This window comes from Priapulus caudatus, unplaced genomic scaffold (assembly GCF_000485595.1).
Source record: "Priapulus caudatus unplaced genomic scaffold, Priapulus_caudatus-5.0.1 Scaffold1697, whole genome shotgun sequence".
Classification (NCBI taxonomy): Eukaryota; Metazoa; Priapulida; class Priapulimorpha; order Priapulimorphida; family Priapulidae; genus Priapulus; species Priapulus caudatus.
In genome coordinates, this window is record NW_014578758.1 from 42,979 (window position 1) to 57,521 (window position 14,543).

Sequence of the window (14,543 nt, forward strand, 5' to 3'; positions counted from 1 at the left end):
TAATGATAAACACTTGACAGCCACACCGTACCAGGAATTCTACCGCGCCGTGGAACCGGCTGCCGCGAGCGAGATCGGCAAGGCGCGGGACCGACCTGGACAATCGATTTCCAGGGCGACTTTTGCTTTTGGGGTCGCCCCCGATATCATGTTTTCGGGGGCTCTTTTTGGCATTTCGGGGGCGAAATCGCCCGCCGCCCCCGTGTATTTTTTCCCCTGCTAGTAGTACAGTAGTAAAGATACAGCTGTGTAACTTTAATGACTTCACTAGATTAACATGTTATCAAGGATATGCGTCGAGCGCGAGCGTAGTGGTGGGGGAGGGTGGGGGGAGGGGGAAGGGTGCTCTAATAGCAAAAGCAGTTCAGTCCTTTGTTAACAGTCAACAAATCTATGTTTAACCCTCCTCTTGAGGGTCAAAAGGTTATCCGACACTTACTCTTCGCATGTCAGCGGAAAGTACATTTCATGGTCCTTTCAATAAAAATGGTAGGTCACCGCTGAAACGAAATTTTTTTTGAATCGCTCCGTCAGACCATGTCCTCAGAAAATGTCTAAAATCTGCCCTGTGCCCCATTGACCTTTCACCTGTAACCTCCAATTTTGGCACAGTGATGGCTTTTCCTACCATGATGCTATACACCGACTATCACGAGCCTAGGTCGAGCCATTTAGATTTGTGCCGCAATTCTGCATTTCCTCCCTATACCTTAAGTTAAGGAGGGAATGTTCCCCCTTCTTTTACACCTCTTGACCTTTGACCTCCAGCTTCGACATCCCAACTCGTTTTGACGATCCCCCCCCAACGTCCCGAATATCGTGACAGTACATCAAGCGGTTAAGATTTGTGCCCAACTGTTGACGCACAGACGGACGGACGTACGTACAGATGCACGCTCATGCGATTCTACAAGCTGCATCTGACTATGTCAGATGAACTAAAAATGCTAGGTCCAGTTGCAAAATAATGCATTAGTTATCATGTACTATTATGTGTAATTATTTATAGATTACCTTATAATTCAGCTTTCCATGTGATCCATCATTGAATATTGACATGCTGAGTGAATGCTTTAGATACTTGGAAATATCTGCTGCCTTTAAAGCACCAACACCATTGGCTCCATCTATCATCACGCTGGCAATATATTGGCCTTTATTCGATTCCTTATGTGTATTAAGGTAAGATGATAATAATTAATGAGTAGTATTGCTTAAGTTGGTAAGCTTAGGTAATTCGTCCCCATAGTGTCACCGATGTTATTAGACTAGAGTATACAGCCTGGTACACATTTAAGGCAAGACATATGGGTACTATCTCGAATTTTGCACAACAAACTAGTGTAGAAGAGCAGGAAGGCACAGTACTGCGTACTGTATTCATGCGTACAAACATGAATACAGTGACTCACTGGTTGCATGATGGCCAGGAAAGCTTTACTAAGCTTTTCATAGTAACCAGCCTCTGTGGGAACACCATAACTGCCATGGGTGTTGTCGCAGCGCACCATGTAGTGTAACTGGGGTGTTGACAGAATGCCTACAAAGAAACTTATCGTAAACTTTATAATAATAATTAAAAAAACTTTGGAAGAACGTTTTTATAACAATTATAGTTGTAGATCCTCATTACAACATATATTATATAATTATGCGAGCAATATCACATTCATAGAATTAGGAAATCCTTCAATAAGGTTTACAATTCATATTCCAAACTTGAGGCAATAAGAAATGTGTTAAAAAACAGATTCTAAAACTTAAACATATTTGCAAACAGGAGTCACTGAGATGCTGCCCTCTGATGGGGATAATACTCAACAACTATAAGGCATCAATTATACTTGCCATAATCCTTAACTGTGCAATGAAACATCTCCAATGCTTTGCAAAGTGCCTCTGCTAACATTGGGCTGCTCGGTCTAGTGAAACGAAATCAAGGCACTTAAAAACATTATGGTTGTGTTCAATGTTTAAAAACTGTAAACTTACATGGTTGTAGAAGATGAACTTTGCATTCCTATAATCCCTTTTAGTTTCTAATTACAAAAGCAAATCTTCAAATTGAGCTAGATTTACATATAATCACTATCAAACATGTGCAGTATTTGATTATTGCATATTATGCATTTACTGGCATAATCACCAACTGTAATTGGAAATAATTATTGTAGTAAATATTCTATAGAAATATAACTGGAATACCACAGTGCTGCCACCCATTGGTTCAACGTGGAACAAAATAATGCTGTGCTTCAAACGTATGTACTCTAAATGATTTATCATTTAATGAGATGGCAGGAATGTATGTTTTCCAGTAAATACTCACCTTGTGTCTCTGGCAAAATAAACACTAGCTGGCCAGGTTGCATCAATGCAAAAGTTATTGATAGTCTGCTGCAATGTTAACTCTAGGTCCTCATCCCTAGATGTGCAAAAGATGTGTGTGACATTCTCTATCCAGGGTTCTCCCCAGGATGAAATTGAAACAGGGGGAGGGGGAGGGGAAACTAGGGGGGTCCGGGTGCCTGGTCGAATCACTGGCAGCAAGAACAAGTCCGCACCTGCAGCTACAACACACATGCATCTATTGACTATATTATATATATAACAACATTATATATAGTTATATATAACTACTATAACAACTATATATAACGTTGTTATATATAGTCAATAGATGCGTGTGTGCTGTAGCTGCAGGTGCGGACTTGTTCTTGCTGCCAGTGGGTCGAATGGGAATTCTTGCCGAGGTGGCCCCTCAATTGCCAGTAGCAGCAGCGCCTCCAAAGCTGACTCACTCAGCCTGTTCCTCATGTAGCCATTCCCATTAAAAATTTTTTTTTTTAATCGGGGCGGAAATAATTTAAACGTGGCGCAACGATTGAAACGGGGGGGGGGGGGAGTTTTCCCAAACGGGGCGGGCGCGCCCGGTTTGCGCAACGTAGGGAGAAGCCTGCTATCATATTACACATTTAAAGCCACCACATCCAGTACATAGTTCTGACTTTTCAAATCTGAGCATTGAATTCTGATGTGCATAATTAACCAGTAAATTACTGATGTCCTATATTGTCAAATGCTATACATTTTTATCCAGTGTCACGTATAACATTGATTGCATAAATATTTTTCAGCAGCAAAATAATCAGCAACTGTTCCTCAATCTAAAGTGCCAATAAACATAAAGGACCATTTTGAAAATAGTTTAAAATTTTTTAGATCAATTTCTGTATCAAGCGTTTGTTTGCACATGTATTGTAGAGTAACTGGTCTACAGCTAGAAATCATTGATGGTTTTCTATAAGAAAAAAAATACTCAATGCCGAAATTCACATTAGACCTTCATCTCAGGTCATGCTCAGCTTGACTCGATGTAACACATTACTGCAAGCACACTGCATACTTCAACCATGAAGAAACGTACACTCACAGTACACGATACAAACAATTCGCATACCTTGAATTGATGAGCTCTGTGGCACTCAGCTCCCAGGAACCTTCCATCATTTCACCCATGGGTCCTACAACCTTGACACCATTGTCTGGTTCCGGGTTATGTGATGCAGTGATCATTACACCAACTGTAGCTGCATCCAACAATAACGGTCACACGTGTTATTGCAATGCCAATGGCCTGAGTCTTAAGTTTACAAACTTGAAATGTCCGCCATTGTGCAGCAAGAAAGGAGACGAACTTTGACCTAATGTCAGTGGCCAGTCGATGTGACTTTGATGCCGAACATTATAATTGATCGTTGCCGCTGCAGTGTCGTTTGATCTTTAGGTGACGTATTTCAGTGACCATATTATGTAACATGTGTTTTGCACGTGTTACATGAATTAGTCAGCGAGGCTAGACTAGGGTTGTTTGGTGACCATTTAGTCTGTATAGACGCAGCGTCGCGCATATTGGGCGGCTGCATTGATGTTACAGGGAGTTGGATAAGCGGGTTTTAGGTTAGGTTGTGAAATGGGGGTAGGACGCGGTCTGTGAGAACGGTTACATGTGCGTGCAAGATGTTTGTATGAGTTTTGGGGGGAATATATAGAAGAGAGATGTAAGAGTAGGGGATTCTGGTTCTGGTCGCGGAAGGAGGCACACGCACGTATGTGCGTTTGCGCGTTCTTTGTCTCTTTGTGCGATGTGTCTACACTGTATGAGTTATTAAAGATTATTCCGGTTACAACACAAGTTTGAATTTATATCATCATTCCTGTTTACAACTATACAGTTACCTTTCTTATACTTTGAGTATAGGACTGATAAAAGTCCAACCCTGAAGACAATCCAGTCAAGATCTACAGCCCTGAAAAATACCACAGACACAAATTAAAGATGAACTGAATGAACCTAGTAATAGTCCATCCAAATGAGACATATCATATAGGCTCTAATATGCAAAAACATATTGTGGGGGTGCCAAACTATCCTTGATCCAAAGTCGTCATCTATTTTTAACTTGTGTTTTCGGTCTTCGATATAGTCCCTTGGACTGTGAAGACTATATTTACGAGGTTATTTAATACTAATAATAGGAAAAGGAGGTAAGGTTTTGTAGTAAATACATATTGTTTTTTGCTATCATTTTATTATTGAAACGACCCAATTAAGTCACTTGGCAAGTGCAGGGCTAGTAGCTAGGTTAGAAGACATGACCCATTGTGTATTGTATTGTAGACAATAGACATGAAGTATTGTGGGACATGTCTTCTAAATTAGGGCCAAAGTTTGTCGACCAGAGTACAGGGCCGTTTCTTGGCGTAAATATAATAAATATCTATAGAGGGTTCCGCGACTTGCACTAAAAATAGCAATATTACCTACAATCCCGTGCCGCCGGCCATACTGGTAGTCAGAATTGCGAACATGTGTTACCGATATGAGCAATCTAGCGATTTTACATCGATAGATTGTACATACGATAGTGTTATTATAGTAATCTATATTAGCAGTAAGTGGATCCCAGTTTTGCACACAGGTTTACCAGCACGTGTTGGGGTGCTAGAGTTCGATATGATTGTGCAAACCCGGATTTACAGGGTGTTGCAGGCAGGTTTATCAGCGTGGGTTGGGGCGCTCCGCCAGAGTTCAATGAGATTACACAGGTCCGGTTGTGCAGGGCTTTGCATGCAGGTTTATTAGCATCGCGAGATTGCACGCTACACATATGTTCATGGACTTGAGTTTGTTTACATCACGAGTGTTCAGAAATTTTTCCGATTTTACTGCATATATAGCTATCAAACGCAGCGTTTTATAACATCTGGTGTATGCACATTTGCCAACTGTCTGAAGTGTACATAGTATGGACAAGTACTTTGATTCACTAGACAACGTAGCCAAAGCATGCTATCTCGAGAAAATTGCGTGCATTGGGAATCGACACCCGTACGAGAATGGAGCGAAGACCACAACTTGTACCCATCACGTACTTATTAGGATCTCGTGAATTGACTACCTAACATTCTAGCCGAGACCATTTTATACTCTCAAGGACTTTCAGAACCACAAAAGCCTGGATGCCTACGATCGACTGTTCTGCGGTTGGGTTAGTGGTGTATCAGTCTGCATCTATCATGTGAACAGTGAGAGTCTGGATATCTACGTTATCTGAGCACGTACATGTTATGCACTCCCAGTCTCTGATTATACCATCTCTCTATCCGTGCATGGGTCACAATGAGAGAATATGGGACAGGCATCATGTCAGCACACTGTAATTGAAAAGCTGGGCTTGGTGAATTCTGTTCACATGTTGCCTTGGTGCCATTTTATGTAGACTAGCTATGCTGCATGCATGTGCAAAAGAAATCACCACCCCCACTCAAACAGCTGCCTACTGGATGCCGGCGATATATGTATATAAGTGTAAATGTGTACTGTAGCGACGTGCGCCGTGCGTGCGGTGTACCTGTGTGTTACAGAGGAGCATTTGACCGGCATTTACAGGTAATTATCGGCAATACTAGGCGAAAGAGAGTAGAGAAACATTAAGACATTGGTAGTAAATACATTTCTTGTTTTGCTTTGCAAGCATTGCTTTTTTATTGAAAATGCTCCAAGCGTCTGTGGTCCGCCTGCGTCTCTCGTCACTTTACCTTGTGTTGTGATCATGCTAGGCAGCCTAAAAAAGCTGTGTGGCTCTCTCTGATACCGATTGCTGCAGTTGACAACACGGGTCAAGGATAGAGAGCATGGTTGTGAGAGCAAAGCCGATGTGTTACGCTACATAGTTCTCAATCTCAGCAGGAGAGCGGCGTTGTGATGGATTTGCTAGGCGAATAAAATGAGCAGAGGTGCGTTGCTCAGTCAATGTACTTGTACCATGCCTGAACTGGTTTCTGGAACCGTCATGGCTGGTGGCATTGCATTGTGGGTAATTTGAAAATTCGCGGAACCCTCTAGTCAGGGGCGTAAATCCGTACCGAGGAGTGGGGGGATGATCGGCGATAGCCGGGGGCGAAATTAACATTGGATGCCGCAGGCAGGCGCGCGTGCCGTAGGCATGGGAGTGCTAGGGGGGTCTGGGGGTATCCCCCCCCAGAAAATTTTGAAATATTTAAGCCATTTTCCTGCAATCTGAGGCATAGTGTGGGCCATATTCTCATGTCTGATGACACTATCTCAACCCTAGACTCAATCCTACAAGTTATGATTCAAAACACCTTTCATGACTTTTCAGAGAGCGTACACAGTTAGGTTACTAATACTATAGTCTATAGTAATAATACATGTATTTAAAACACAGTTAAAGAATTTGCAATTTTCTCACAATTTCGACGCTGTTTTTGCTTATGTTTGCAACCAACCTTTTTGGCTATTCTTTTTTTTCTTTTTTGTGTTTTGAATCTCAGGGGGGGATATTTGTACAGGCCATTCCCCCTCCTTCAAGAGCGGGGGGGGGGATGCATTCCCCCGGGATTTACGCCCCTGCTCTATTCTATACTATTACTAGTCTATAGTTAGATACAATAATGTAACCCAAACCCAAGAGGATAGGCCCTATCCCCCTAGCACCCCCTATCCTCTTGGGTTTGGGTTACATTATTGTATCTAGTCTATAGTATACTCTATACTTATAGGCCTACTCTATAGACTGTCTATACTCACTTTCCTCGGAATCCTGCTGATTCCGTAAAATTGAATGTTTTCTCTGTGCGCCTAGAAAATATATTGCGGCGCAAAATCACAGACACGCTGCTTATTTCCTCCATGTGTACCAGGCCAGATACGTACGTGGCGTACGTAAGTCTCCGCTGTCAACCTTGCAATCAAAAGTAAAAAATATATAGAAACGCTATAGACTGGTACTCGCCTCCCACCTCGATTACTCGAATGGGCCGAGAGGTGGGACGCGGTACAGTCTAGAGGACGCTACTGCGCTGATCGGACCAATCGACTGAATCGTCACAGTGCCAATCATATGCCAATCGTCTTTGCCCAGCGAGCGATGCTAGCGCCTCTACTGAGTTATGATAAAATACCGCGGTGTTTTTACACATTAAACTCCGGGACTAAAACTTATATGCGCATATCTTGCGAATCGAATAAATTCTCATACTTTGACAGAACAAATTTTTTTTAATGTAAATATAAATAAAAAATAACTGGAAGCCTATACCTTCTTGCGTTTCTGTCATTACTGGAAAAATAGAAGCTTTGCTACTGTAACCGGCAGTGCATGTTTTATCTGTCTACTTTGATAAACCAAATTTGTCGAGCTCCTTCGATATAGTCCACTGCCACTGAACTTTGAAGACAAATCTTTTTAAGGTTATGAGGTTAAAAATGGCATACATACGCACATCGCACGCCACGCACAATGCAGCCGCACGCACATATCGCACGCACGCACGAGTGACGCACGCATTGCACATATCGCAGGCACGCACGCACATGGCACGCACGCAAGCATATCGCGACACACGCACATCGCATAGCACGCACGCACGCAGCGACGCACATTCGCACGCACGCCACGCACGCAACACACGCACGCACATCGCAAGCAGCCGACGCACGCACGCACGCACATCGCAAGCACGCACGCCACGCACATCGCCAGCACGCAAGCACGCACACACGCACATCGCGAACACGTAGCGCCATGCACGCACGCACGCACGGCACGCCACGAACGCACGCACGCACACGCAAGCACGCCACGCACGCACATCGCAAGCACGCACGCACGCACACACGCACACACACACACACGCACGCCACGCACGCACGCACGCACGCACATCGCACTCACGCACGCACGCACGCCACGCAGTATCGCACGCCACGCACGCACATCGCAAGCACGCACGCACGCAACGCACATCGCCAACACGCACGCACGCACGCACGCACGCACGCACGCACATCGCAAGCACGCACGCGCACGCACGCACGCGTGTACGTGTGTGTGTGTGTTCGTGTGTGCTGCGTGCGATGTGCGTGCGTGCGTGAGTGCGCAGCGTGCTGCGATGGCGTGGCGTGCGGTGCATGCGTACGTGCTTGCGATGGCTGCGTGCGTGCGTGCTTGCGTGCTTGCAATGCGTGCGTGGCTTGCGATGTGCGTGCGTGCGTGCTTGCGTGCGTGCTTGCGTCGCGTGGCGTGCTTGCGATGTGCGTGCCTGTTGCGTGCTTGCGATGTGGTGCGTCGCGGCGTGCTTGCGATGTGCGTGCGTGCGTGCCGTGGGTGCTTGCGATGTGCGTGACGTTGTCGCTGCCGTGCTTGCGATGTGTCGTGCGTGCGTCGCGTGCGTGCTTGCGATGTGCGTGAGTGCGCGTGCGTTGCTTTGCGATTGTGCGTGCCGTGCGTTGCGTGCGTGCTTTGCGATGTGCGTGGTCGTGCGTGCTTGCGATGTGCGTGCGTCGCGTGCGTGCCGTGCCCTTGCGATGTGCTGGCTGCGTGTGCGTGTGTGCTTGCGATGTGCGTGCGTGTGTGCTGCTTGCGATCACGCACAGCATTGCGCACATCGCCAAGCACGCACGCACGCTCATCGCAAGCACACACGCCACATCGCAAGCACGCCACATTCGCAAGCACGCACGCCACGCATCGTACATCGCAAGCACGCACGCACGCACGCAATCGCACGCACGGCACATCGCAAAGCACGCACGCACGCACGTACATCGCAAGCACGCACGCACGCGCACGCACATCGCACGCACGCACGCACATCGCACGCACGCACGCACATGCGCACGCACGCACGCACATCGCAAGCACGCACTCACGCACACACACACACACACACACACACACACCACAAACACACACACACACCACACACACGCACATCGCAAGCACGCACGCACGCACATCGCAAGCAAGCACGCACGCACAACGCACACACGCACGCACGCACATCGCATAGCACGCACGCACGCACGCCGCAGCACGCCCACGCACGCACGCACGCACGCGCACACACACACGCACGCACACACACGCACGCACATCGCCACGCACGCACGCACGCACATCGCAACCCACGCCACGCACGCACTACATCCAATCATGCACGCACGCACGACATCGCAACACGCACGCACACACGCGCGCACGCACGCACCACGCACGGCACATCGCAAGCACGCACGAACATCGCAAGCACGCACGCACGCACGCACGCACAATCGCACAGGCAAGCACCACGACGCACGCACTCGCAACACGCACCCACGCACGCACATCGCCAAGCACGCACGCACGCACACACGCACGCACGCACGCACGCAACGCACGTACATCCAAGCACGCACGCCACGCAGTACGGCACATCGCAAGCACGCACGCCACGCACATCGCAAGCACGCACGCACACACGCACACACGCACGCACGCACGCACGTACATCCCAAGCACGCACGCACGCACGTACGCCACATCGCAAGCCACGCACGCACGTCACATCGCAAGCACGGCCACGCACATCGCACGCACGCAAGCACATCGCAAGCCACGCACGCAAGAACGCACGAACACACATCGCAAGCACGCCACGCAAGCACGCCACATCGCATGCAAGCACGCACGCGCGCACGCACATCGCATGCATGCACGCACGCACACTCGCAAGCACGCACGCACGCAGATCGCAAGCACGCATGAACGCACGCACGCACATCGCAAGCACGCACATCACACGCAAGCACGCACGCACGCACATCGCAAGCACGCACGCACGGACGTACATCGCACGCACGTACGCACGCACATCGCCAAGCACGCACATCACACGCAAGCACCGCACGCACGCACATCGCCAAGCACGCACGCACGCCACGTACATCGCACGCACGTACGCACGCACATCGCACGCACGCACGCAAGTACGCACGCACGCCACTGCGCAAGCAGCACACGCACGCATTCACACACATACAACGTGCACATCGCAACGCACGCACGCAATATCGCACCACGCAGGCACATCGCCAAGCACGCACGCATCCACATCGCAAGCACGTACGCACGCACGCACAGTTGCAAGCACGCACACACCACGCACAATCGCAAGCACGCACGCACGCACGCACGCACATGGCAAGCACGTACGCACATGGCAAGCACGCACGCACATCGCACGCAAGCACGCCACGCACGCTCACAGCAACACACGACACGCACACGCACGCCACGCCACACGCACGCACTTTTCACACACACACGCACGCACGCTACGCACATCGCAAGCACGCACACACGGGCACACACATCGCAAGCACGCCCACGCACATCGCAAGCACGCCACGCACGCACGCACGCACTCGCACACCGCAACGCACGTACCACGCACGCAGGATATCGCAAGCACGCACATCGCACGCACGCACGCCACGCTCACACACACAACCAGGCACGCACGCACGCACATCGCACTGACGCACGCACGCACGCGCGCACGCACGCACGCACATCGCAAGCACGCACATCGCAAGCACGCACGCACGCACGTACATCGCAAGCACGCACATCGCAAGCACGCACTCACGCACGCACGTACATCGCACGCACGTACGCACGTACATCGCAAGCACGCACATCGCAAGCACGCACGCACACACGCACGCACATCGCAAGCACGCACGCACATATAGCGAGAGAGATACCTATGTCAACATACGACATATATATATATATATCGTGTTGATATATGTATGTACGGTTCATCATTGATATCATATTATATGTACACACATATACACGATCGCACATGTGCGTACTTGCGTTGTGCATATATTGTCGCGTGTGTGCAGCAGTGTTTTTCTGTCTTCAATTGTGCAAGTAAATATTTTGATATATTTAATAAGATACATCAAATGTTGTGATTCGAATAATTTAATAATTTAGGGTTGATGTATTGAATTGACTTTGGCTTATTGTTAAGTAAAGCCATAATAAAAAAAAACTAACCAACTTAACTTCCGATCTACATCCCAAATCACAGTTAATGCTACTGCTTACTATGGCAGGGGCATTATTTGGTACTGTTACTTTTACATTCTTATTTCGTATATAGTACAGAACAGTTACACTGCAACAGCCGATGCATATAACTTTGTGTATAGGAAAAGTAAATGTAAACAAACAGGTTGACGTGTGACAAACATAATTGCTTCTTTCACATAACTGTAAAGCGCAAGCCATTGTATTACTATAGCACATGCAGTAAGAATGGAATCGTTGACATGGCTATAAACGACTCGTGCGCATTATACAATGTAACTAAATTTCTAGAAAATTGGAAAGATTCCAAAACAATTTTCTTAAAAGGACAGATGCGCTTACATACATACATACATACATACATACATACATACATACATACATACATACATACATACATACATACATACATACATACATACATACATACATACATACATACATACACAGCTAATAGTTACTCGGCAAATATATGATACTCAGGTAATGCAGAATAGTGAAATAATTTATTCTACGTTTTCCTTGGTCACATTTTACAATACATATATCTATTTGTAGCAATATATTTGTCGAAGTTTCATGAACAAACTGCATTTGCCATCTTTGCTGATTTGTCACGAGAAATGATTATAAGAAAGGTTCAGGTATCATAACAGATAAAGAAACGGTATATGCCATCATGTTAGAGCCTGACACGTCTCATACCATTTTCATCACTTCAAAATATTTCCACTTGTGTTGCTTCTTCCAGTAATTTCTGGTAGTTTATATAGATCAAAAACCATTTTACACTTGTATAACCTTGCTTATTACATTCGATTTCGATTTCAGATTACAATAACCTGTAAATAATAAATATAACACGGGATAGACTAGTCATTAGCAGTTAGTATGTATCAACAAAAGATGTTCACAACTAGGCATCTGCAATACAAGTCCTTAACTATACTGTCCCCTAGATGTCCATACTCAGCTTATGACTAACTTATTACGGAAGTATACTAATGTATTTCAAGGTGCTATCTTAATTATTCACTAATGCAGCTGAACTGTACATGGCCACCAAATTTCTAGATTACTACTGAACCTCAGTCAATTCAGATGAAGACTCACATCTCATTGAGAGTCTTGTATATTGCAGATTGCTATTTGACAGATTAAACATTGCACCACACTAGAGAGAAAGGCATTAAAATGATGAAGAAGCTACAGACAATGAGGCATGACACGACACATAGGAAGCATTCCATCTCCTAGAGAGAGCTTTGAATCACGTAGTAGGAGCGTTACATCTCACAGAGAAAGCCTTCCTCGATGGTCTTTAGAATGGTTAGGTCCCGGTTAAACCTGTAATAGCAAACGTTTAAAAGAGTAAACACACACCACTTATTACATTAAATACTCATGGTCAGGTTATCGACATACCACTGCCTGGAGCAGCTTCTATAACCACATCACACAGGCCTCTAAAATATTGTGCTGCTGCAATGAATTTTAATCACTGTTACCTCTTGAAAGCTTTTTGCACTTCTGGGACACGTGTTGGATTAACGCAAATAACACACTTGGATCGTGTAGTGTCAAACAGCGGTGCGATGTGCTCTAAACCCACTCGAGCCAGGTCCTCCACTGTAACACGCGACACCTTCTCGAGGAAAGTCCTGAAGGATGAGGACAACGTAAATTGAAATACAGTTAAACATTCGTCAGCCATGTGCTAATTAAAACAACAAGCCACTGCTGGCATAGGAAGCATGGGCGTATGTGGCTTCAGCCTGTGGGACTAGGACTGTGGGCAGATTGTATTGCTAGAAGAAAATTGCTCTGCCAGTTTACTAAGTAGATTAAACGATGCACACAGCACATAGTATCTTGTCAAAAAAATGGATCACAGCAAACTAATTTTGTACAAATGATTCTAAACAGTGAAATCGACAATAATTGTGTATTTATTGCAATCTGAATGGTTCAACAATAACATGTGAACACAATAAGACAGAGTTTGTGCAAAAAGTCCTTGCATTTTGATCACATACTCAATGAAAACATCCTAAAATACTTAAAATATTAAGTGGAGCCCCTGGATAGATGCTGTTACTTGTTATAGTCAGTGCCGACGTCTCGATAGTGGGACAGCAACTAGGGTGGATGTCTTAGTCACTGTCTTCTCCTGCTCAATAATCTCGAATATGAGGCTGCTCTTACTGCTCTCCAGCTGTGTCGCATCCCAGGCCACCCTCCCACTGACGTAGTCATCCTGAAGCATGTATGTACAACGTCATAATTAGTGATGTCCCGATAATCAATTATAATCGAAAGTCAGACGTATGCAGCAACCGACTAAGCGCTCGATTATGAGAATAAATAATCGATTATAAAAAAATGGTTAAACGTGCACACGTCGTTAATTCTTTCGACACGTTGTAATTCGAATAGCAACACGTCGAAAAAATTAACTACGTGTTGTAATTCGAATTGCCACATGTCGAAAGAATTAATGACGTGTTGTAATTCGAATTGCAAGCGTGTCGAAAGAAGATTAACCGACGTGTTGTAATCGACCGACGCGTCTTTAAATGAATATAGCACATGTCGTTAACGACCAATAGGATCATTTCTTACATGAATTACAAACGTGTCGTTAAATCGACCAATAGGGATTGTTCCTTAAATGAATTAGCAACGTAGTCGTTAAATCGACAGCATCGCGGTTGAAGATACTGCTGATAGTTCTGTAACAGGGTAAGCGAAGAAGGGCAGTGAAGGGAGTGGAGGGGAGGGGAAGGGGGATGGTCGACGAAGTTGTAGAGTAAAGTATCTAGTAGTGGAGAAGGAGAAGCTGGTGTGAGAGGGGGAGAAGCTAGGCTGGAGACGGAGGAGGGGAGAAACTGGTAGCAGAAAGGTAGGGAGGGAGAAGAGAGAAGCTGGTGGAGAGGGAGAAGCTTGGTGGAGGAGGCGAAGGGCCAGAAGGTGGTGGAGAAGGAGAGGGGGAGAAGATGGTGGAGAAGGCAGGAGGGGAGAAGGAGGGGGAGAATGGACTGGTAGAGGAGGAGGGGAGAAGGAGAGCTGTGGAGAAGGAGGAAAGGGGAG

General features: G+C 46.4%; 1 protein-coding gene and 1 long non-coding RNA gene across 2 annotated transcripts in view; both read right to left on the bottom strand.

Annotated features, from left to right (window-relative positions):
* The window catches only part of LOC106817359 (phosphoacetylglucosamine mutase-like), a 21,854-nt gene extending 14,636 nt beyond the window's left edge, over positions 1–7,218 (bottom strand). Inside the window, exons 1-7 of the mRNA XM_014822019.1 lie at positions 7,115–7,218; positions 4,240–4,310; positions 3,461–3,590; positions 2,330–2,425; positions 1,849–1,922; positions 1,413–1,540; positions 1,015–1,167 (exon numbers count right to left, since the gene is read on the bottom strand). Of these exons, the coding sequence (XP_014677505.1) occupies positions 1,015–1,167; positions 1,413–1,540; positions 1,849–1,922; positions 2,330–2,425; positions 3,461–3,590; positions 4,240–4,310; positions 7,115–7,218 (756 nt within the window). The remainder of the gene's footprint in view (positions 1–1,014; positions 1,168–1,412; positions 1,541–1,848; positions 1,923–2,329; positions 2,426–3,460; positions 3,591–4,239; positions 4,311–7,114) is intronic.
* A 4,769-nt stretch (positions 7,219–11,987) lies between these two features.
* On the bottom strand, positions 11,988–13,636 carry LOC106817360. The gene is made up of 3 exons (XR_001395042.1): positions 13,552–13,636; positions 12,962–13,114; positions 11,988–12,800 (listed from the first exon to the last, which is right to left on the bottom strand). It is a non-coding gene; the product is annotated as an uncharacterized LOC106817360 (long non-coding RNA).
* Between the last annotated feature and the right edge of the window lie 907 nt (positions 13,637–14,543).